Source organism: Chiloscyllium punctatum, chromosome 6 (genome assembly GCF_047496795.1).
Source record: "Chiloscyllium punctatum isolate Juve2018m chromosome 6, sChiPun1.3, whole genome shotgun sequence".
NCBI classification, from domain to species: domain Eukaryota; kingdom Metazoa; phylum Chordata; class Chondrichthyes; order Orectolobiformes; family Hemiscylliidae; genus Chiloscyllium; species Chiloscyllium punctatum.
In genome coordinates, this window is record NC_092744.1 from 90,225,494 (window position 1) to 90,248,304 (window position 22,811).

Here is a 22,811-nt window from a genome sequence, read left to right on the forward strand (position 1 = left end):
GAGCCACGAGGACATGCTGCAGCTGGTGCGGCCACACTTGGCATATTGCATTGGTCACCACATTGTAGGAAGCTTTTTAAAGGCTGCAGAGGAGATTTACTAGGATGTAGCCTGATATGAAGAGAAGGTCTTATGAGGAAAGGTTGAGGGACTAGAGGCTGTTTTTGTTAGAGAGAAGAAGGTTGAGAGTTGACCTAATTAAGACAGATAAGATAATCACAGGGTTAGATAGGATGGACAGTAACAGCCTTTTCCCTTGGATGTTGAAGGCTAGCATGAGGGGACATAGATTTAAATTGAAGGGTGATACATATAGGATGAATGTCAGAGGTAGTTTCTTTGCTCAGAGAGTAGTAGGGCTGTGGAATGCACTGCCTGCAACGGTAATAGACTCGCCAACTTTAAGGGCATTTAAATGGTCATTGGATAAACATTAGGGGCGGCACGGTGGCACAGTGGTTAGCACTGCTGCCTCACAGCGCCAGAGACTGGGGTTCAATTCCCGCCTCAGGCAACTGACTGTGTGGAGTTTGCACATTCTCCCCGTGTCTGCGTGGGTTTACTCCGGGAGCTCCGGTTTCCTCCCACAGTCCAAAGATGTGCAGGTTAGGTGAATTGGCCATGCTAAATTGCCCATAGTGTTAGGTAAGGGGTAGATGTAAGGGTATGGGTGGGTTGCGCTTCGGCGGGGCGGTGTGGACTTGTTGGGCCGAAGGGCCTGTTTCCACACTGTAAGTAATCTAATCTAATCTAATCTAATCTAATCTAATTTGATGAAAATGGAATAATGTAGGTTTCAGATTGGTTCCACAGGTTGGCGCAACATCGAGGGCTGAAGGGCCTGTATTGCACTGTTAATGACTGTAAAAATGGTACGGCAATTATCACAGGGAATTTTAATCTACATGGCGATTGGTCAAACCAGTTTAGTCAGGACAGCCTTGAGGAGGAGTTCAGATTAGAGTAGTGTTGGAAAAGCACACACATCAGGCAGCATCCAAGAAGCAGGAAAATCGACATTTTGGGCAAAAGCCCTTCATCAGGAATGAGGTTGGGAGCCTCGGGGGTGGAGAGCTAAATGGAGGAAATTTCAATGAATGTATCCCTGATACAGTCTGTTGAAGAAAGTTAACGGAACCAATGACGAAGCAAGCTATCCTAGATCTGGTCCTGTATAATGTGACAGGAATAATTAATGACTGCATAGTTTGGGATCCCCTTGGAAGGAGTGGTCACAGTATGTTGAATTTAGAATACAGATGGAGAGTGGGAAGACAAAATCTGTGGGTCCTGTGTTTGAACAAGGGGGACTACAATAGAATGAGGGAAGACTTGGCTAAAGTAGACTGGAACTGAAAATGTGTTGCTGGAAAAGCACAGCAGGTCAGGCAGCATCCAGGGAACAGGAGAATCAACATTTCGGGCATAAGCCCTTCTTTCAGCTCTGATCTCCAGCATCTGCAGTCCTCACTTTCTCCTTAAAGTAGACTGGAAACAAAGATTTAATGGTGGGACACTTGGTGAGCAGTGGAGGATGTCCAAAGCAATTTTTGAAAGTGCTCATCAAAAATATATTCTAGTGAAAAGGAAGGACTGTAAGAAAAGGGGTCATCTGCCATGGGTGTAGAAGGAAATAAGGGAGGCTATCAAATTGAGAGAAGGCATACAAAGAGGCCAAAAACAGCATGAAACTAGAAGATTGGGAAAACTTTAAAGGTCAACGGAAAGCCACAAAAAGAGGTATATAGAAAAGTAAGATAGAACATGAGAACAGACTAGCATAGAATATAAAGACATATAGCAAAAATCTCTATAAATGTATAAACCAAAAAAAGTGTGTCTAAACTCAACATTGGTCCTTTAGAGGATGAAAAGGGGCATTTAGTTATGTGACATAATGAAATGGTCGAGTCATTGAACAGGTATTTTGTATTGGTCTTCACAGTGGACCACACTAATAACATGCCAGTAATTGACAAAGAGACGAAGGTAGGTGAGGACCTGGCAACAATCATTATAACAGAAGAGCTAGTGTTAGGCAGGCCTATACAGCTAAGAACACACGAGTCTCTTGGTCCTGATGGAATGCACCTCAGGGTACTAAAAGAGATGGCAGGAGAAATAGCGGTGCACTGGCAGTAATTTTCCAAAATTCGCTGGCCTCTGGGCAGTCCCAGCAGATTGGAAAACTGCAAATGTGATGCGACTGTTTAAAAAAGAGGTTGAGAAAAGATGGGGAATTATATACCAGTTAGCTTAACCTCTGTAGTGGGGAAGATGCTTGAGTCTATTAACAAGGAAGAAATAGCAGGGCGTCTTGATAGAAATTGTCCCGTTGGACAGATTAGCATAGGTTCGTGAATGGCAGGTCATGCTTGATAAATCTTTTGGAATTCTATGAGTTCATAGAAGGTGGACAGTGGGGACCCAGTGGATGTGGTGTACCTAGATATCCAAAAGACCTTTGACAAGGTGCCACACAAGAAGCTGCTGCATAAGAAAAGGATGCATGGCATTAGGGGTAGAGTATTAGCATGTATAGAGGATTGGTTGACTAACAGAAAGTAAAGAGTGGGGATAAATGAGTGCTATTCTGACTGGCAATCAGTAACTAGTGGTGTGCCTCAGGGATCGGTGTTGGGACTGCAATTATTTACAATTTATGTAGATGATTTGGAGTTGGCGACCACGGGTAAGGTGTCAAAGTTGGCAGACGTCGCTACGATGATTGTGCAGAGGACTGTGAAACTTTGCAGAGGAACGTAGATACATAGAGTGAATGGGCAAAGGTCTGGCAGATAGAATACAATATTAGTAAGTGTGAAATCATCCATTTTGGTAGGAGTAACAGTAAAAAAGATTATTACTTGAATGGTAAAACGTTGCAGCATGCGACTGGATGTCCTTGTGCATGAAACACAGAAGGCTGGTCTTCAGGTACAACAACTAATTAGGAAGGCATTATTACAGCTGTACAAGGTGCTGGTGAGGCCATACCTAGAATATTGTGTGCAAGTTTGGTGTCCTTGAGAGAGGAAGTACTGTCACTGGAGGGGGTGCAGATGAGATTCACTAGGTTTATTCTGGACTTGATAGGGTTGGCTTATGAGGAGAGACTGAGTAGATTGGGACTATATTCATTGGAATTCAGAGAAATGAGGGGGGATCTTATAGAAACATGTAAAATTATGAAGGGAATAGAGAGGATAAAGTAGAGAAGATGTTTCCACTGGCAGGTGAAACTAGGACAAGAGGGCATAGCCTCAAGAGGGAGCAGATTTAGGACTGAATTGAGAAGGAACTTCTTCACCCAGAGGGCTGTTAATCTGTGGAATTCCTTGCCCAGGAAAGTAGTTGATGCTACTTCAGTAAACGTTTTTAAAGCTAAGGTTTTTTTTTGAAAAATAAAGGAATTAAGGAATACAGTGAGAGGGTGGGTAAGTGGTTCTGAGCCATGAGCTTATTGAGTGGTGGAGCAGGCTCAAAGGGCTGGATGGCCTAATTCTGCTCCTCGTTCTTATGTCCTGTAAGATCACTATGCCATCACCACCTCAATGGTGAATTGATCAGTGGAGTTTGCAAACGCCTGCTTCATGTATTTGCTACTTCAGTGTTCCAAATAGAAACACATGTGGGCCCCACAACTTAGATTGTCCCATCAGTCTAACACTGACTCCATCCCTGGGCTCTGTCCCAGTTATTTCCAGTTCTATTTCACACCCAGAGAATGATAAATGAAATTGGGGAAAACTAGTGAACACTGTCAGGGTTCTGCCTTATCACAAGGTACCACCTCAGAACCTCTGTGTTCCCTTTCCCCATCGCATTTCTCTAACAGCCAACTCCCCATGCCCTCCAATGTGGAAATTACTGATATTGAACTTTACTTCAATCATCCTCCCTGCTTCCTGAGCCCTGGCATTATCTCTCAACAATACAATCTTTGCTTCTCCACATTCCTTCTATGGAGACCACAATAAAGCCACTCTCACCGCCTACCTATGCCTCCACTACTGTTCCACATATCCATCATTTGCTTTATCCTCACCCAACACCCTCTTTTCTCACACTTCTGCAAATTGCTCTGTTTCTGCATCTGCCCAGGCTTGTGTCCCCCACCACTTTGTCAGTGATCCTCTCGCAGCTTGTACAGGTCCCAACCCAATTACTAACATGGTGATTTTGTTGAATGAGCATGCTGTATGTTTTCCACATGCGCAATTGGCGCATGCTGTAGGTATTACATAGGCATCTCAATGTGGCACACAACAAGACACTCCTTCTCCTGGACAGATCTCTACTGTCAGATAGCGTGTCTGTGCCTGTGCTAAATATCACATCAATATTACACCACATAATAGCTTTCAGCTCTGTTGAGGCACCAACATGCTAACAGGTGTGACACACTGTGAGCATGCAGATTGGTGCAAAGGGAGTAAGTGCTAAGAGAGCAAGTGAGCAGCCCTGAAATACAGCCTGATCCAGTCTTTGAGCTGGGTACCCATCCGTGTATGAATAATATCCTTGTAGCAGCCTTAAAATCTACTTGCTAGTGCACCGCACAATGAAAGTCTATGCTTCATAACAGCCTACAGATTCAAAGAGGTAGCACGATGATTGAAGGGGATTGGCAAAAGTTGGATACCTATGCCTATGGATGAGTGAGGTGTGTGACTAGTGCCCCCTGGATCATGTCCTGAGGTGGTGTTTGGTGCTGAGTAATGTGTAGGCTCCTCAATATCAGTAGTGAGCTAAAGTCACCAGACTGCCATGAAGAGAAATCTTGATGTGTGGCTCATTTAGCACATTTGGTATGGTGGGAAGCTAAATATTAATGAGGTATGTTACCGCATTAAAAAGATAGTTAACAAACAAAAATCTCCCTTAATTCACAACTCACCACTGTCTAGTGTACAATACACCTCACCACTCTACAATGCATAAACGAACGACAAGTTACTTCTAACGTTGTGACAGTCCTCACCAAACTTCTTGTACGATTCTGCCACATTTCTGCCATAGCCATGTCACTCAGATCTCTATAAGAGTATAGAGTATGGAAGGGAAAAAGCTTTGCTGAATCTCTATGAACTTGTTTGAGCCCATTATGTTACAAGTCACACAACACCAGGTTATAGTCCAACAAGTTTATTTGAAGTCACAAGCTTTCATAGCACTGCTCCTTCATCAGATGAAGTGAAGGGAAGCACACAGGCACAGAATTTATAGGCAGGTGTGAGTGGAGTATTGAAAGGCTGAATAACAAGTTTCTGCAGGTGATCAAAAGTGTCAGATGGTGTGAGGAAAGTGTCAGCAGCTGAACGGCAAGTGAAGGGATGACTTATGATCTGTTTAATTGTGGCTGAGAGATAATTACAAAAATTTTAAAATAAGATGGTTCTGGAGATAAACCAAATGGCTAAAATACTGTGATACAAGTATACGAGTCACAAGCCGACAGTCCAACTAATGTTACAAGTAATCAAACACTGCACAACCTAATGAAGGCAGAGAGATCATAACAAGTTGTGAAGGTGATTGTGTCAAAACAGGAGGGTAAGGAAGATTTTACAAATACAGAACAGTATGGTGGAGTTAGATGTTGTGTGACATAAACCCAAGATCACGGTTACGGCCATGTTCGTGCGTGTGGAACTTGGCTATCAGTTTCTGCTTGGAGATTTTGTTTTGTTTTGTATCTCTAAGGCTGCCTTGGAGGATACTTAATTGAAGATCAGAGACTGAATGTCCTTGACCACTGAAATGTTCCCAAATTGAGAGGGAACACTTCTGCCTTGTGATCGTTGCGAAGTGTCCATTTATCCGTTGTCATAGCGTTTACATGGTGTCACCAATATATCAAGCATTCTTGCCTGTAGGCTATGAAATAGACAATATTGGCCAAGTAACATGGGTATCTACAGTGTACGTGGTTAGTGGCATTCCCACATCTGATGTCAGTATCCATGTCAATGATCTGGCATGTTTGCAAAGAGGTTGCCATGGCAGGTTGTGTGGTGTTGTGGTCAATGCTGTCCTGAAGGCTGGGTAGTTTGTTGCAAATGATGATCTGCTTAAGGTTTGGCAGTTGTTTAAAGGCGACAAATGGAAGCTTAGGGATGGCCCTGGTGAGATGTTCGTCACAGATCTGTGATTTCTTGCTTGATTTTAAAGTTAAAGTGAGGGGTTTGTGAAGCAAATGCTTCACACCATGTCGTGAGGTTCTTTGAAGTTGAATATCTAGGAAGTTAGTTCTCAGAAGTTATGAAGATGTGGGTGTACTGTACCTTTAAAAGTTAGTTAAAAAGAGAGTTGAAAGCTAGCAAAAGTGTTCAGAACAAGATACAATGTAACATGTGGTCCAGCAGCTAGGATAGCTGGTTGCCTGGAAATGACAAAACAAATTCGAATTAGGGCAATCAGTTTAAATTATACCCCGAAAATCTTGACAATCTTAAACTCCGATGACACAATCCGATGCTTTGGGGGTATAAGACCAGGGAAAATTCAACAGTTGCCATAGGACCAACAGATGTAGACCTGCTGTCAGAATTCTCCGAGAGGGACCTGCCTAGAGAAGGAGTTTGCACAGAGACAAACATCACCACTGACCTGGAGAGCAAATCTGCAAAGAGAAATAGACGGCTGGCTGGTTTTGAATTTGAATTTTTCAGTAAATCAATTTATCAGACTAGTATTATACAAGGGAATGTAAAAGATAGGTTAGAGAAAGGAGTTGTAAATATTTGTTAGTTAATTATTCTCTATTGTGCTTTAAGAAATAAAATTATTAGTTTTTATTTTAAATCGTTCTTGGCCTCTTGAATTTTCACAGATTACTGCATGGGACAAATCATTTCTGTGTTGCTGGTTTACATTTAGCAAGAGGGTTTACCCATATTGTAACACAGGAGAACTTTGAATCTTGAATAGATTATGTAATTTGACTGCTTGATCACTTCCAGTCAGTTTCTGAGTCTGATTCCCAGACTAGCTGTTGACTGGTTTCTTTGGATGACTGCTGTATCTGCCTACAACTAAATTCTAGCTGATCATTTAATCACACAAAGAAAGCATATAGCTGTTCACAGGTTCAAGGTCTTCCATCTCCCCATCCATCTACCCTCTTTCCCCATCCCCATCTGTCCTTTTGTTCCCCTCCCCCACCTCCTGACCCATTTCAGACCTCTCCCCTCCCGACATCCTTTATCCTATGCACACATTTGTCCTCTCTAATCTCTTACAGTCCTCTACTCTACTCTACTCCAACCATCCTGTCCCCAACCCCGAACCTACTCAATCCATCCTCTCTCAGCAATACAAAATATGAACATACTGTTGAATCTGAACATTCAGCCTGAAGGCTAGTGTTGTGACTAGATGGAAGGAAGGAGTTGTGGTACATTGAGCGGTCACAGAGGTTGATATGAAATGGCATGTGAGCATTCATTTACTGAAATGAGCCATCTAGATGAGAAACTTCTTCTGGCACTGCAGTAAGGTGCTAGGCACTAGGATTTGACCTCAGAGCTGCTTGTTTCCATGTAGTCCAGGATGCCAACCAGGCCTCCAGAAAGAAACATTGCCTCACTTTTCATGTTCACACCCTTGATCAAATCTGCTTTGCTGAATTGCAGATCACTGGAGCTGTTTTGGTCTTTCAATTACATTCCTTAAATTTTCAGCATCAACAGTTAACAGTGTTAATGAGACTGCTTTTAGAACATAGAACATTACAGTGCAGTACAGGACTTTCGGCCCTTGATGTTGCACTGACCTGTGAAACCAATCTGAAACCCATCTAATCTACACTATTCCACTGTTATCCATATGCCTATTCAACGAACATTTAAATGCCCTTAAAGTTGGTGAGTATACTATCGTTGCAGGCAGTGTGTTCCACGCCCTTACTACTCTGAGTAAAGAAACTACCTATCTATTACCCCTCAATTTAAAGCTATGGGCCCTCATGTTAGCCATCACCATCTGAGGAAAAAGGCTCCCAGTGTCCACCCTATCTAATCCTCTGATTATCTTATATGTCTCAATTAAGGCACCTCTCAACCTTCTTCTTTCTTACAGAAACAGCTTCGAGTCCCTCAGTCTTTCCTCACAAGACCTTCCTTCCATACCAGGCAACATCCAAGTGCATCCGCACCAGAGTTTTGTACAGCATAACCTCATGGTTCTGAAACTCAATCCCCCGACCAATAAAAGCTAACCCACTGTATGCTGCCTTAACAACCTTGTCAACCTGGGTGGCAACTTTCAGGGATCTATGTACCAAGACACCAAGATCTCTCTGCTCATCTACACTACCAAGAATTTTACCATGAGCCCATTACTCTGCATTCCTTTTACCCCTTCCAAAGTGGATCACCTCATTCTTTTCCGCATTAAACTCCATTAGCCACTTCCCAGCCCAGCTCTGCAGCTTATCCATGTCCCTATGTAACCTACAACATCCTTTGTCACTATCCACAACTCTACCGACTTTAGTGTCATCCGCAAATTTACTAACCCATCCTTCTACCCTCTTCATCCATGTCATTTGTATAAATGACAAACAACAGTGGACCCAAAACATATCCTTGCGGTACCCCCCTCGTAACTGACCTCCAGGATGAATATTTCCCATCAACCACCATCCTCCGTCATCTTTCAGCTAGCCAATTTCTGATCCAAACCGCTAAACCACCCTCAATTCCATGCCTCTGTATTTTGTGCAATAGTCTACTGTGGGGCACCATAACAAATCAATATACACCACATCAACAGTGTTACCCTCATCCACCTGTTTGGTCACCTTCTCAAAGAACTCAGTAAAGTTTGTGAGGCATGACCTACTCTTCACAAAACAGTGTTGACTATTCCTAATCAACTTATTAATCTCTACATTATTATAAATCCTATCTCTTATAACCCTTTCCAACGCTTTACTTACAGTGAAGTAAGGGTCACAGGTCTATAATTTCCAGGATTGTCTCTACTCCTCTTCTCGATAAGGGAACAACATTTGCTATCCTCCAGTTTCTGACACTATTCTTGTAGACAATGACGACATAACAATCAAAGCCAAACGCTCTGGCTTCCCAGAGAATCTTAGGATAAATCCCATCTGGCCCAGGGGACTTATCTATTTTTCCACTTTCCAGAATTGCTAACACCACCTCCTTGTGAACCTCAAACCTGTCTAGACTAGTAGCCTATATCTCAGTATTTTCCTCGACCACATTGTCTTTTTCTAGTATGAATACTGACGAAAAATTTTCATTCAGTGCTTCTCCTATCTCCTCTGACTCCATGTACAATTTCCCATTCCCATTGGCCCTAATCTTGTTCAACTCATTCTTTATTCCTGATACACCAAGAGAAAGCTTGAGGGTTTTCCTTGATCCTATCTGCCAGCAAATTCTCATGTCCCCTCCTGGCTGCTCTTAGCTCTCTCTCAGTTTTTCCTGGCTAAAGTGTGACTCTGAAGCGCCCTAACTGAGCCATCACATCGCATCCTGACATGATTTGGAGATGCTGGTGTTGGACTGGGGTGGACAAAGTTAAAACTCACACAACACCCGGTTATAGTCCAACAGGTTTAATTGGTAGCACTAGTTTTCAGAGCGCCGCTACTTCATCAGGTGGTTGTGGAGGACACAATTGTAAGACACAGAATTTATAGCAAAAGTAAGCCTTCTTCTTCCTCTTGAAAAGAGATTCAATGTCTTTAGTAAGCCACGGCTTCCGTGCATAACAACTTTCTCCTGCCTGACCAGTACATAGTTATTAAGGAGCCACAGTAGCTGGTCCTTGAATAAGCTCCACATTTCAACTGTGCCCATTCCCTGTAGTTTCCTTCCCTATCCTATGCATTCTAAGTCTTGCCTAATCGCATCATAATTGCCTTTCCCCCAGCAATAAGACTTGCCCTGCAGTATATACCTATTCCTTTCCATCACTAAAGTAAATTGTGGTCACTATCACCAAAATGATCACCTACCTCCAAATCTAACACTTGGCTGGGTTCATTACCTAGTACCAAACCCAATGCAGCCTCACCCCTTGTTGGCTTGTCTACATGTTGTGTAAGGAAGCCCTCCTGCATACATTGGACAAAAACTGACCCATCTAAAGTACTTGAACTATTGTATTCCCAGTCAATATTTTGAAAGTAAAAGCCTTCCTAACAACTACCCTGTTACTCTCACTCATGTCCAGAATTATTAGATTAGATAACTACAATGTACAAACAGGCCCTTCGGCCCAACAAGTCCATACCGACACACCGAAGTGCACCCATCCAGACCCATTCCCCTACACCTAACACTATGGGCAATTTAAACAATAAGACAATAGACAATAGACAATAGGTGCAGGAGTAGGCCATTCAGCCCTTCGAGCCTGCACCGCCATTCAATATGATCATGGCTGATCATTCCTAATCAGTATCCTCTTCCTGCCTTATCTCCATAACCCTTGATTCCACTATCTTTGAGAGCTCTATCCAACTCTTTCTTAAATGAATCCAGAGACTGGGCCGCCACTGCCCTCTGGGGCAGAGCATTCCACACAGCCACCACTCTCCGGGTGAAGACGTTTCTCCCCATCTCTGTCCTAAATGGTCTACCCCGTATTTTTAAGCTGTGTCCTCTGGTTCGGCACTCACCCATCAGCGGAAACATGTTTCCTGCTGCCAGAATGTCCAATCCTTTCATAATCTTATATGTCTCAATTTAGCATGGCCAATTCACCTAACCTGCATGCTTTTGGACTGTGGAAGGAAACTGAAGCACCCGGAGGAAACCCACGCAGACACTGGGAGAATGTGCAAACTCCACACAGTCAGTCGCCTAAGGTGGGAATTGAACCTGGGTCTCTGGTGCTGTGAGGCAGCAATGCTAACCACTGTGCCACTGTGCCGCCCACTGTCTTTGCTATCCTTTCCTCAACATCTCTGGAACTATTTGGAGGCGTATAGAAAACTCCCAACAGAGTAACCGCTCCTTTCCTGTTCCAAATCTCAGCCCGTACTACCTCAGTTGATGAGTCCTCATATGTCCTTTCTGCCACCATAATACTGTCCTTGACTAACAGTGCCACACCACCCTCTGTCTTACCATTTTCTCTGTTTTTACTGAAACATCTAGCTTCCTGAACTTGCAATAATCTTTCCTGTACCTGCTCTACCCATGTCTCCGAAATGACCACAACATCAAGGTACCATGCTGCAAGTTCGCCTACTTTATTCCTGATGCTCCTGGTGTTGAAGTAGACACACTTCAAACCACTTTCCTGCCTGTCAGTGTCTTCTTGTGATCTTGAAATCTCATCTCTGACTTTACGACTCTAATCATCCTGTAGACTCGAGCAACAATTTAGGTTCCCATCCTCCTGCTGAAAATTAGTTTAAATGCACCCGAAGAGCATGAACAAATTTCCCCTCCAGAATAATGGTACCCCTCTGGTTCAGGTGAAAACCATCCTCTTTTTAGAGGTCCCACCTGCCTCAGAAAGAGCCCCAATTATCCAGAAAACCAAAATCCTCTCTTCTGCACCATCTGTGCAGCCACGTATTCAACTCCTCTTTCTCTAGGGTGTAGGTTTGCTTGCTGAACTGTAGGTTTGATATCCAGATATTTCGTTACCTGGCTAGGTAACATCATCAGTGGCGACTTCCAACTGAAGCAAAGCTGTTGTCTCCTGCTTTCTATTTATATGTTTGCCCTGGATGGGGTTCCTGGGGTTATGGTGATGTCATTTCCTGTTCGCTTTCTGAGGGGTTGATAGATGGTATCTAGATCTATGTGTTTGTTTATGACGTTGTGGTTGGAGTGCCAGGCCTCTAGGAATTCTCTGGCATGTCTTTGCTTAGCCTGTTCCAGGATAGATGTGTTGTTGCTACTAGAAAACAGAGGAGAACCACCTATACAAAGTATTCAAGAAGAACGGATACTCAAAAAATACAGTCCGCAGATTCCTCAGGAACAAACCATAACAAGCAGACCAAACACAGCCAGAAACCCTAACCACCTTACCATACATCAAAGAAGTTTCAGAAATGACAGCCAGACTACTAAGACTCCTCAGAATCCTAGTAGCATACAAACCCACCACCACTCTCAAACAAAAACTAACAAACTTAAAAGACCCAGTACAACCCATGGATAAAACCAACATCATCTCCAAAATTCCATGCAAGGACTGCCACAAACACTACATAAGACAACAGGAAGAAAGTTAGCCACCAGGATACACGAACACCAGCTAGCCACAAAAAGGCATGACCCTCTCTCCCTCGAAGTCCTACACATGGATGAAAAAAAACACTATTTCAACTGGGACACCACATCTATCCTGGGACAGGCAAAGCAAAGACATGCCAGAGAATTCCTAGAGGCCTGGCACTCCAACCACAACGCCATAAACAAACACATAGATCTAGATGCCATCTATCAACCCCTCAGAAAACAAACAGGAAATGACATCACCACAAACCCCAGGAACCTCATCCAGGATAAACATATAAATAGAAAGCAGGAGATAACAGCTTCGCTTCACTTGGAGGTCACCACTGATGATGTTACCTAGCCAGGTAATGAAACGTCTGGATATCACACCTACAGCTCAGTGAGCAAACCTACACCCTAAACCTCAACCTGAGCTACAAACCTTCACAAACCTTGCAAAAATCCTCTTTCTCTCTATTCCTCGCTTCGCTAGCACGTGGCACAGGCAACAAACCAGTGATAACAACTCTGTTCTTGCTCCCTGAATTTCTGCTTTAAATCCCCATCTCTCTTCCTACATATGTCGTTGGTGCCTATGTGGAGCATGACTTGGGGCTGGTCCTCCGCCTCCTCAAGGATCCCAAAAACACAATCAGAGACATCACGAACCCTGGCACCTGGGAGGCAATGCACCAAACGTGAGACTCTTTCATTCCCACAGAACCTCCCATCTGTCCCCAATGACTAATGCTCTGCTCCCCTTCCCCCTTCCCTTCTGATCAACAGGGACAGACTCTGTGCCCCATTGATTAGCCTTAGTAAATTGTCCCTCCAACAGTATCCAAAATGGTATATTTTTTGTTGAGGGAAATGACCACAGGGGTTCCCTGCACTGCCTGCCAGTTCCCTTTCTGCCCACTGACTGTAACCCATCTACTTCCTCCTTTTACCTGAGGTGTGACGACCTCGCTGTGACTCCTCTCAATAACCCCCTTTGCCTCCCGAATGATCCGAAGTTCATCCAGCTCCAGCTCCAGTTCCCTAATGTGGTTTTCAAGGAGCTGGAGTTGGGTACACTTCCCACAGACACAGTCAGCAGGGACACTACTGGTGACCCTTACTTCCCACATTCTGCAGTAGGAACATTCAAATGTCCTAACCTCCATTCCCACTGTTCTAATTCCCAATGAGGCGACTGAAGACTAAAAACAAAACTTTTCAGAACTGGAAGTGTGTTGCAGGTCATACTTTTCTCAGTTGCTGCTGGGGTCCTGGTTATGGTGCAGTCAGTGACATAGTTCAGTTCTCAGGAATCATTTAAATGAGGACAGCTTGGGCTTTGTGTGCTGTGGCCATAGTTTGATTCAGGCAGATCACAAATTGTGATATCCGAGAAAAGGATTAAACAAATTTACGCTCTGATATTTAAAGCTATCATTGAGAAAAACATTTTAACGTTTATGCAAGGAAGGATTGAAGGGATATGCATTTACTGTTGAAACAGATTGAAAATTCACTGCCAGGTTAGGTCTGTCTCATTTCATTTCTACATTTCATCCTAGGTCATTTCTCATTTTGGGTATTTAATCTTCAGATCTCACAACTTTGTTTTTTAGAAGTCAGGAAGCGAGGCTGATATGCTAAGTGAGATGGACGAACAAAAAATGGAAGAAATGTCACTCAAAGAATTCATCAAGAGTAAGTCAAGTTGAAGCCATTTTGAACAAATATGTGCGTCTACCTTGATCCTGTCTATTATCTATCAAAGCAGCAGCTGATAGCTACATTCTGCTGTCCTTTGTATAGTTTCTGCTCTGATATCTGGAAACGGAAACTTAGGAATTCTCTGCCCTGTTTTGTGATGTCTCTGCTCTGGATTGGATCTGGTTTGCATGCTCTCCGCAAGCTATGATGTGGAGGTGCCGGTATAGGGCTGGGTTGGACAAGGCAGAACTCACACGACAATAGGTTATCGTCCAACTTGAAATCACAAGCTTTCGGAGCGCTGCTCCTTTGTCAGATGATGAGGGGCTACACTTCTGGCTTTCTCCATAATTTAGTTTGTGTGCTTACAGGTTTGCACACATTTGATAAGGTGGTATTGAAGATAGTATTGGATAACTAATAGAAGACAACTATAAAATTAAAAGAAATAAAGAACTGTGGATGTCAGACCCATGGAGTTTCATAGAACCAACAGTGTGGAACCAGGCCATTCAATCCATCGGGTCCACATCAATCCTCCAAAGACCATCCCACCCAGACCCAGTTTCCCCTCACCCAACTCACCCTATCCCTACAACCCTACATTTCCCATGGCTAACCTATTAGCCTACACATCACTGGACACTATAGGCAATCTATCTCGGCCAATCCAGCAAAACCTGCACATCCGTTGAATTTCTAGTCAATTATATGTCCCCAGGACGTTGGCAATGGAAGATTCAGTGGTTGAATGTCAAGTGGCAGTGGTTAAACTGTATCATCTGGAGATGGTCATTGCCTGGATTTTGTGTTGCATGGATGTTACTTACCACTTCACAGCCCAAGCCTGGATATTGTCCTGATGTTGTTGCATTTGAACATGGACTGCTTCAGCATCTGAGGAGTCGTAAATGGTGCTGATTGTTGTTCACCAATAATTGCACATCCCCATTTCTGAACTTACGATGGAGAGAAGGTCATTGAAGAAGCTGCCGAAGATGGCTTGGCCAAATACTAGAGGAACTCCAATTGAGGTGGTTGAGATGACTGACCTCCAACAACAATAAACATTTTCTTATGTGCCAGGTATGACTCCAACCATCAGAGTTTGCAGCTGATTGCCAATGACTCCAGCTTTGCTAGAATTCTTTGATGCCAGTCTCAGTCAAGTATAGCCTTGATGTCAAGGGCTGCCGCTCTCACTTTACCTCTGTAAAACTGCTCTTTTGTCCATATGATTTTTGAGAAGATATGTAGCTCAGGCTAAGGTTCAGGTTGTAAGTTTGCTCACTGAGCTGGTAAGTTTGTTCTCAGACATTTCGTCACCATGCTTGTTCTGCCCCACTTTTTATTTGTGTGTCTTAGTCTATTAAGGTGGGTGCTGTTATTTCAGGTTCAGAGGTTGGTAAATGGAGTCCAATTCAATACATTTATTGATGGAGTTCCAGTTTGAGTGCGAGGCCAGTGCATGTCTCTTTTTAGCCTGTCCTAGGATGGATGTGTTGTCCCAGTTGAAATTATGTCCTTCTTTGTCTGTGTGTAAGGATACTAGTGATAGTGAGAAATTTCTTTTGGTGGCTAGTTGATGTTCATGTGTCCTTGTGGATAATTTCCTGCCTATCTGTCCGATTTCGTGTTGCAGTCCTTGCAGGGTATGTTTTTGTAAGGCATTAGTTTTGCTGGTTGTTACAGAGTCCTTTAGATTCATCAGTAGCTGTTTCAGTGTGTTGGTAGGTTTGTGGGCTACCATGATGCCAAGGGGTTGGAGTAGTCTGGTAGTCATCTCTGCATGTTTTTGATGTATGGTAATGTGGCTAGTCTCTGGGCATGTTGTGTCTTCTTTTTTGGGTTTGTTGTTTAAGAAGCAGCTGATTGTGCTTATCGGGTACCCATTGCTCTTGAATATGTTGTACAGGTATTCTTCTGCTGCTGCTGCTGCTCATAGTTCCTGGATGCTGCAATGTGTTGTGGCCCGTTTAAATAATGCCCTGATGTAGCTCCATTTGTGGGTGTTGGGATGATTGCTCCTGTAGTTGCGTATCTGGTCTGTGTACGTTGCTTTCCTGTAGTCTGCAGTTCTCCATTGACTGTTCGCTCCACTGTGACATCTAGGAAGGGGACTCTGTTGTTCTCTTCCTCTTTTGTGAAATTTATGGCAGTAAGGATGTTGTTAAAGATATTATAGGTTTCCTCTAATTTGTTCCATTTTGTGATGACAAAGGTGTCATCCAAACAGCGTTTGGGTTGGATCGTGAGGAGGGCTATTTGTTCGGTTCTCTGCATTACTGCTTCTGCTAAGAATCCTGATATTAGTGATCCCATGGGTTGATTTGTTTGTAGGTCTTGTCATTGAAGATGAAGTGGGTAGTAAGGCACAGGTTTACTAGATTGAGGATGCTGCCTTTGCTAATGGAGTTGGTGCTGTCTGATGTTTGTGTCATTGGTTCATCTAGTAGTGAGGTCAGTGTTACTTTGGCCAGGCTAATGTTACTTGATGTGAATGTGGCCACTATGTCAAAGGAGACCATGGCTTTGTCCTCTTCTTTCTTGGTGTCTTTGATGTTCAGGAATTCCTAGCTAGAGTGGATGGAGTGGCATGAGTCTTCTTCTAGGTATTTCAGTTGATGGTGAAGTTCCTTTGCTAGACGGAATGTCTTTGTGCAGGGGTGTGACACTATGGATCTGAGGGGAGCCCCTGGTTTGTGTGCCTTAAGTAATCCATAGAAGCGGGATGTGTTGGATCCATCAGATTTCACTCTTTGGAGATCTGTCTTGTTAATTTTGCCTGAATTATGGAATTTCTTCAGAGATGCTGTGAAACGTTTTTTTTGGTTGTGGAGTCGGGTCTATCACCACTTGTTGGTAGGTGTCGGTATCTGTGAGCAGTGAGTTCACCTTTTCAATGTACTGTGTTCTGTTTAGGATGATGGTCAAGAGCCCTGTATCTGCAGGTAGGATTACAATGTTTCTGTCTATTCTGAGTCCTTCTTGGGCTTTCCTTTCTTCTTCTTGCTTAGTGTTGGTGCTACTGTCTGTCTGATGGTCTCTTGGGTTTCTTCTGTGAATCCTTTATCTTTCAGGGTTAATTCCAATGCTGCTAGGATGTCCTTTTTGTCCACGTCTCTGTAGTTGTTGTGCATCCCTCTTACTAGGACAGCTTTTTCCGTGTCAATTAGTGGTTGGTCTGATAGGTTCCTAATCCAAGCTTCTGAATTGCCTGTGTTGTTCTTTTATCCAGTTTTTCTTGTAGGGATAGTTTTTTTTTCATTTTCTTGGTCTGTTGTTGTTTGATGCTGATGGATTTTTCTAATATGTTTGTTCATTCCTGGTCAGTCACATTGGCATACAAAGTTTTTTGGCAACAAAATTTCCTGTTTGTATTTGTGGAGTTGGTTGTGGGCATTTTTCAGAATCATTTTTCGGAACATTCTGTGGCTGTTCTGTTTTGATATTCTTCTGGCTTGTAGGGTGTTGAGAGGTGGATTGTACTTCAGACATTTTGGTAATACCTGTTTCTTGAAGCATTCATGTAGGAAATACAGTTGTTCATGGGTAGTGCTCAGTTGGATGGCGTTGCTTTCCCATCTTCGGGCTAGTTTGAGTGTCTTACATTCATTGGTGTTTGCAATTTTTGAGAAGATTCGTAGCTCAGGTTGAGGTTCAGGTTGTACGTTTGCTCACTGAGCTGGTCGGTTTGTTCTCAGACATTTCGTCACCAAGCTAGGTAACATCATCAGTGAGCCACCGGTGAAGTGCTGGTGATCTGTCCCACTTTCTATTTACATGTCTTTGTTTGTTAAGGTGATATTATTTCTGGTCATTTTTCACAGAGATTGATAAATGGGGTCCAAATCAATGTGTTTATTGGTGGAGTTCCAGGCTGAACCAAGGTTGTAATGAACTCAAGAGCTGAGTGGTCCTGGAGGATGTCTCAATTAAGTCACCTCTCAATCTTATTCTCTCTAATGAAAGCAGCCTCAAAACCCACAGCCTTTCCTCACAAGACCTTCCCTCCATATCACCCAACATCCTGGTAAATATCCTGTGAACTCTTTTCAAAGTTTCCACATCCTTCCTATAATGCGGTGACCAGAACTGTATGCAATTTTCCAAGTGTGGCCGCACCAGAGATTTGTACAGCTGCAGCATAAACTTGTAGCTCCAAAACTCAATCCCTCTACACCACCAACTCAAACACCAACACACCATATGCCTTCTTAACAACCCTATCAACCTGGGTTGAAAGTGTGTTGCTGGAAAAGCGCAGCAGGTCAGGCAGCATCCAAGGAACAACTTTCAGGGATCTATGTACATGGACACAGAGATATCACTGCTCATCTACACTACCAAGTTTCTTACCATTAGCTCAGTACTCCGCATTCCTGTTAGACCTTCCAAAGTGAATCACCTCACCCTTTTCTGCATTAAACTCCATTTGCCACATCTCTGCAGCTTCTCTACATCCCTCTGTAACCTGCAACGTCCTTTGGCACTATCAAAAATTCCACTGACCTTAGTGTCATATGCAAGTTTACTAACCCATCTTTCTAAGCACTCATTAAGGTCATTTATAAAAATGACAAACAGCAGTGGCCCCAAAACAGATCCTTGCAGGACACCACTAGTAACTGAACTCCAGGGTGAACATTTCCCATCAACCTCTGTCTTCTTTCAGCAAGCCAATTTCTAATCCAAACCGCTAAATCACTCGCAATCCCATGCCTCCATATTTTGTGCCTACCATGGGGAACTTTATCAAACACCTTACTGAAATCCATATACACCGCATCAACTGCTTTACCCTGATCCACCTGTTTGGTCACCAGTTCAAACAACTCAATAAGGTTTGTGAAGCACAACATATGATTCACAAAACTGTGTTGGTACATCCTAATCAACTTATTCCTCTCTAGATGAAGATAAATCCTATTCTTCCAACCCTTTCCAACATTTTACCCACAACTGAAGTAAAGCTCACTGGTCTATAATCACCAGGGTTATCTCTACTGCCCTTCTTGAACATGGGGCCAGCATGTGCTATCCTCCAGTCTTCTGGCAGTATTCCTCCAGTCAACGACAACATAAAGATCAAAGCCAAAGGCTCTGCAATCTCCTCCCTGGTTTTCCCTGATTAATCCCATCCGGCCCAGGGGATGTAGCTATTTTCACACTTTCTAGAATTGCTAACACCTCCTTCTTGTGAACCTCAATCCCATCTGGTCTCGTAGCCTGTATCTCAGTATTCTCCTCGACAATGTTGTCTTTTTCCAGTGTGAATACTGATGAAAAATATTAATTTTGCACTTCCCCTATCTCCTTTGACTCCACGCACAACTTCCCACTACTATCCTTGATTGGCCCTCATCTTACTGTAGTCTTTCTTTTATCCCTGATATCCCTATAAAAAGCCTTGGGGTTTTCCTTGATCCTCCCTGCCAACTACTTCTCACGTTCCCTCCTGGCTCTTCTTAGCTCTCGCTTTAGGTCTTTCCTGGCTAACTTGTAACTTTCAAATGCCTTAACTGAGCCTTCACATCTCACCCTAACATAAGCCTTCTTCTTCCTCTTGAACAAGAGATTCAACTTGTTTAGTAAACCATGGCTCCCTTGCTTGACAACTTCCTCCCTGCCTGACAGGTACATACTTATCAAGGACACACAAGAGCTGTTCCTTGAACAAGCTCCACATTTGAATTGTGCCCATCCCCTGCAGTTTCCTTTCCCATCCTATACATCCTGACTCTTTCCTAATCACATCATAATTGCCTTTCCCCCAGCTATAACTCTTACCCTGCCAGATATACCTATCCCTTTCCATCAGTAAAGTAAACATAACCAAATTGTGGTCACTATCACCAAAGTACTCACCTACCTCCAAATCTAACACATGGCTGGGTTCATTCCCCAGTACCAAAGCCAAAATTGCCTCGCCCCTTGTTGGCCTGTGTCAGGAAACCCTCCTGCACACATTGGACAAAAACTGACCCATCTGAAGTACTTGAACAGTCAATATTTCCAGTCAATATTTGGAAAGTTAAAGTCCCCCATAACCATTACCCTGTTACACTCACTCATGTCCAGAATTATCTTTGTTGTCCTTTCCTTGACATCTCTGGAACTATTCAGAGGCCTGTAGAAAACTCCCAATAGGGTGACCTCTCCTTTCTTGTTTCTTACCTCAACCCATACTACCTCAGTAGACGAGTCCTCAAATGTCCTTTCTGCCACTTTAATGATGTCCTTGACTAATAATGCAACACCTCCCCCTCTTTTACCATCTTCTCTGTTCTTACTTAGAGCAAAGGTCAGAGAAGATGGTAAAAGAGGGGGAAGTGTGGCATATTTAAGGTAGACCATCCACTTGGCATTCTGACTGAAGATTGCTGTGAATATTTCAGCCTGATCTATTGGATTTCTGTGTTAGGCTCATTCATTGAGCGCCTCCTCAATTAATTTTTAAATTATTCACGACTGGATGTGGCAGGATTGCAGAGCTTACATCTGATCCATTGGTTGGGCATTGTTTAGGTTTATCTATCACTTACTGCTTGTTATGCAAATAGCCCTGTTTGATAGCTTCACCAGGTTGACACTTCATTTATAGGCATGCACTCTCCATTGAACTAGGGTGCTTCCCCTGACTTAATGGTAATGGTTAAATGGGGGATATGCAAGGCCAGAAGATTGCAGATTGTGCTGGAGTACAAGTCTGCTACTGTTGATGGCCCACACCACTTCATGGATGCCTAGGTTTCTTTCTAGATCTGTTCAAAGAGTGTCCTACTTAATACAATGATAGTTCCACACAGCATAATGGAGGGTAATCTCAGTGTGAAAGCAGAACTATACCACCACAACGACAGATTCATCTGCTGCAAACAGACTGGAAGGGATGAGTTCAAGTATGTTTATCCCTGTTGCTGGTTCCCTCATCACCTGCTGCAGACCCAATCTAGTCCTTTAGGACTCAAGCAGTTCAATCAGTAGCACTGCTCTTGGTGGCAGACATTGAAATCCCTCATCCAGAGTATATTACGAACCCTTGCCACTTTCAGTGCTTTAAGTATTCTTCAACATGGAGTATGATTCATCAGCCAAGGGAATAATAATCAACAAAAGGTTTCTTTACCCAGGTTTAACCTGAAATCGTGATACTTCATTGGGTCCAGAATCAATGTTAAGGACTCCTAGTGCAACTCTCTCCTGTTAATATACCATTGTGCTACTACCTTTGCTAGATCTTCCCTGCCTGTGGGACAAGACATATGTAGAGATAGTGATGTTTGGGAAATTTTCTGTAAGATATGATTCTGAGTCAGACTCGGTCAGTCTGTTGCGTGCCTAGTCTGTGAGACAGCTCTCCCAATTCTGGCATGAGCCCAGAGTGTTAGTAAGGAGGACTTTACAGGGTTTGCAGGATATTTCCCCTGTGTAGACCGATGTCAGGTGGTCTGTCCAGTTTCAATGATTGATACAGTTGAGTGGCTTCATAGGCCATTTCAGAGTCAACCACATTGCTGTTGGTCTCGAGTCACACAGAATCCCTACAGAACAGGAACAGGCCATTTGACCCATTAAGTCTGCACTCACCATCCAAAGAGCATCCTAACCAGATCAATTCCCCCATTCCCTCCCTCAACCTTGTATTCCCTCAACTATTCCTTGTAATCTTGCATTTGCATGAATGATCCAACTAACCTACATATCACTGGGCAATAAAGCATGATCCATTTACCTAACCTGCATATCTTTAGACTGTGGGAGGAAACCAGAGCACCCAGAGGAAACCCATGCAGACAAGGGAGAACGTGTAATGCAGACAGTAGCCCGAAGGTGGAAACATACCCAGGTCCTTGTCACTGTGAGGCAGTAGAGCTCACTACTGAGCCATCATGCCACCCTTTACATGTAGATGAGGATGGCAGAATTCCTTCCCTGGAGGGAATTAGTAAGCCAGATGGGTTTTTCCCCAATAATTGACAATGGTTCATGGTTATCATTAGATTCTTATTTCCAGATATGTTTATTGAATTCAAATTCTGACATTAGCAGGATTTGAACCCAGGTTCAAAGAACATTAGCTGAGTTTCTGGATTAATCGTCGAGTGACAAGGCTGTTGCCTTCCCTTCATTTATGGTCTTTATGGTCTGGCTTTCATGCTTCAGTATTCTGGTTTGTGAGCTCTCTGTGAAGTTACTCAAAGAAGTTGAGAAATTAAAATATATAACTTGAATTTGAAAGTAAGAATTAAGTGGAGATAATTGATAACAGCAGGAAAAAAAGCCTTCTATTATACTTTTAAACATTTATTTTATCAATACAGGAATAGTATGACTGCTCTGACTGGTATGAGTGCATTTCCTGTTCCATTTTACAGGATTTTTCCTGTAACCTGGAGAACCACATCTGCAGGAAGTGGTATCTGTCAACTACTACAGATCGAGATCCTGGTTTTGGAAGTCAGGAAGTAGCTAGGTTGACTATGTTATGTGCAAAAGATTGAGAGGCTTGTAGACTGCACATGTGATCACCCCTCAGCTTCAGAGTACTCAGGGAAAAAGAGAATATGGACCTACCAAGCAATCAAGAAAGTGGTGCAGGGGTCAGTCACACATATTCATCCAATTTTGAATTCTGATAGATCTCAGATAATCAGAAGTGAAGAAGGCCAGTTGGCCCATTCTGATTGCACTGAGGAGAATGATGGTTCATCAAGGGAGTGTCAGCCTTGGCTTAGCTGTACAGAGAGATTATAAGGGAGGTTAAAAGAAAAACTGTGATAGGATAGGAATTTAGTAGAATGAGATGTGAAGTCATGAGACATACTGGACTTTTAAAGGACTTGACAGAGTAAAATCCGAGAGGATGTTTCCTGAATGGGAGAG

The 22,811-nt window shown here is 43.2% G+C and overlaps 1 protein-coding gene across 1 annotated transcript in view; it reads left to right on the forward strand.

Moving 5' to 3' along the window:
• LOC140479193 (solute carrier organic anion transporter family member 2A1-like) overlaps window positions 1-22,811 on the forward strand; it is a 144,727-nt gene that overhangs the window by 67,983 nt on the left and 53,933 nt on the right. The window contains exon 7 of the mRNA XM_072573233.1: window positions 13,838-13,919. Within this exon, the coding sequence (XP_072429334.1) occupies window positions 13,838-13,919 (82 nt within the window). The remainder of the gene's footprint in view (window positions 1-13,837; window positions 13,920-22,811) is intronic.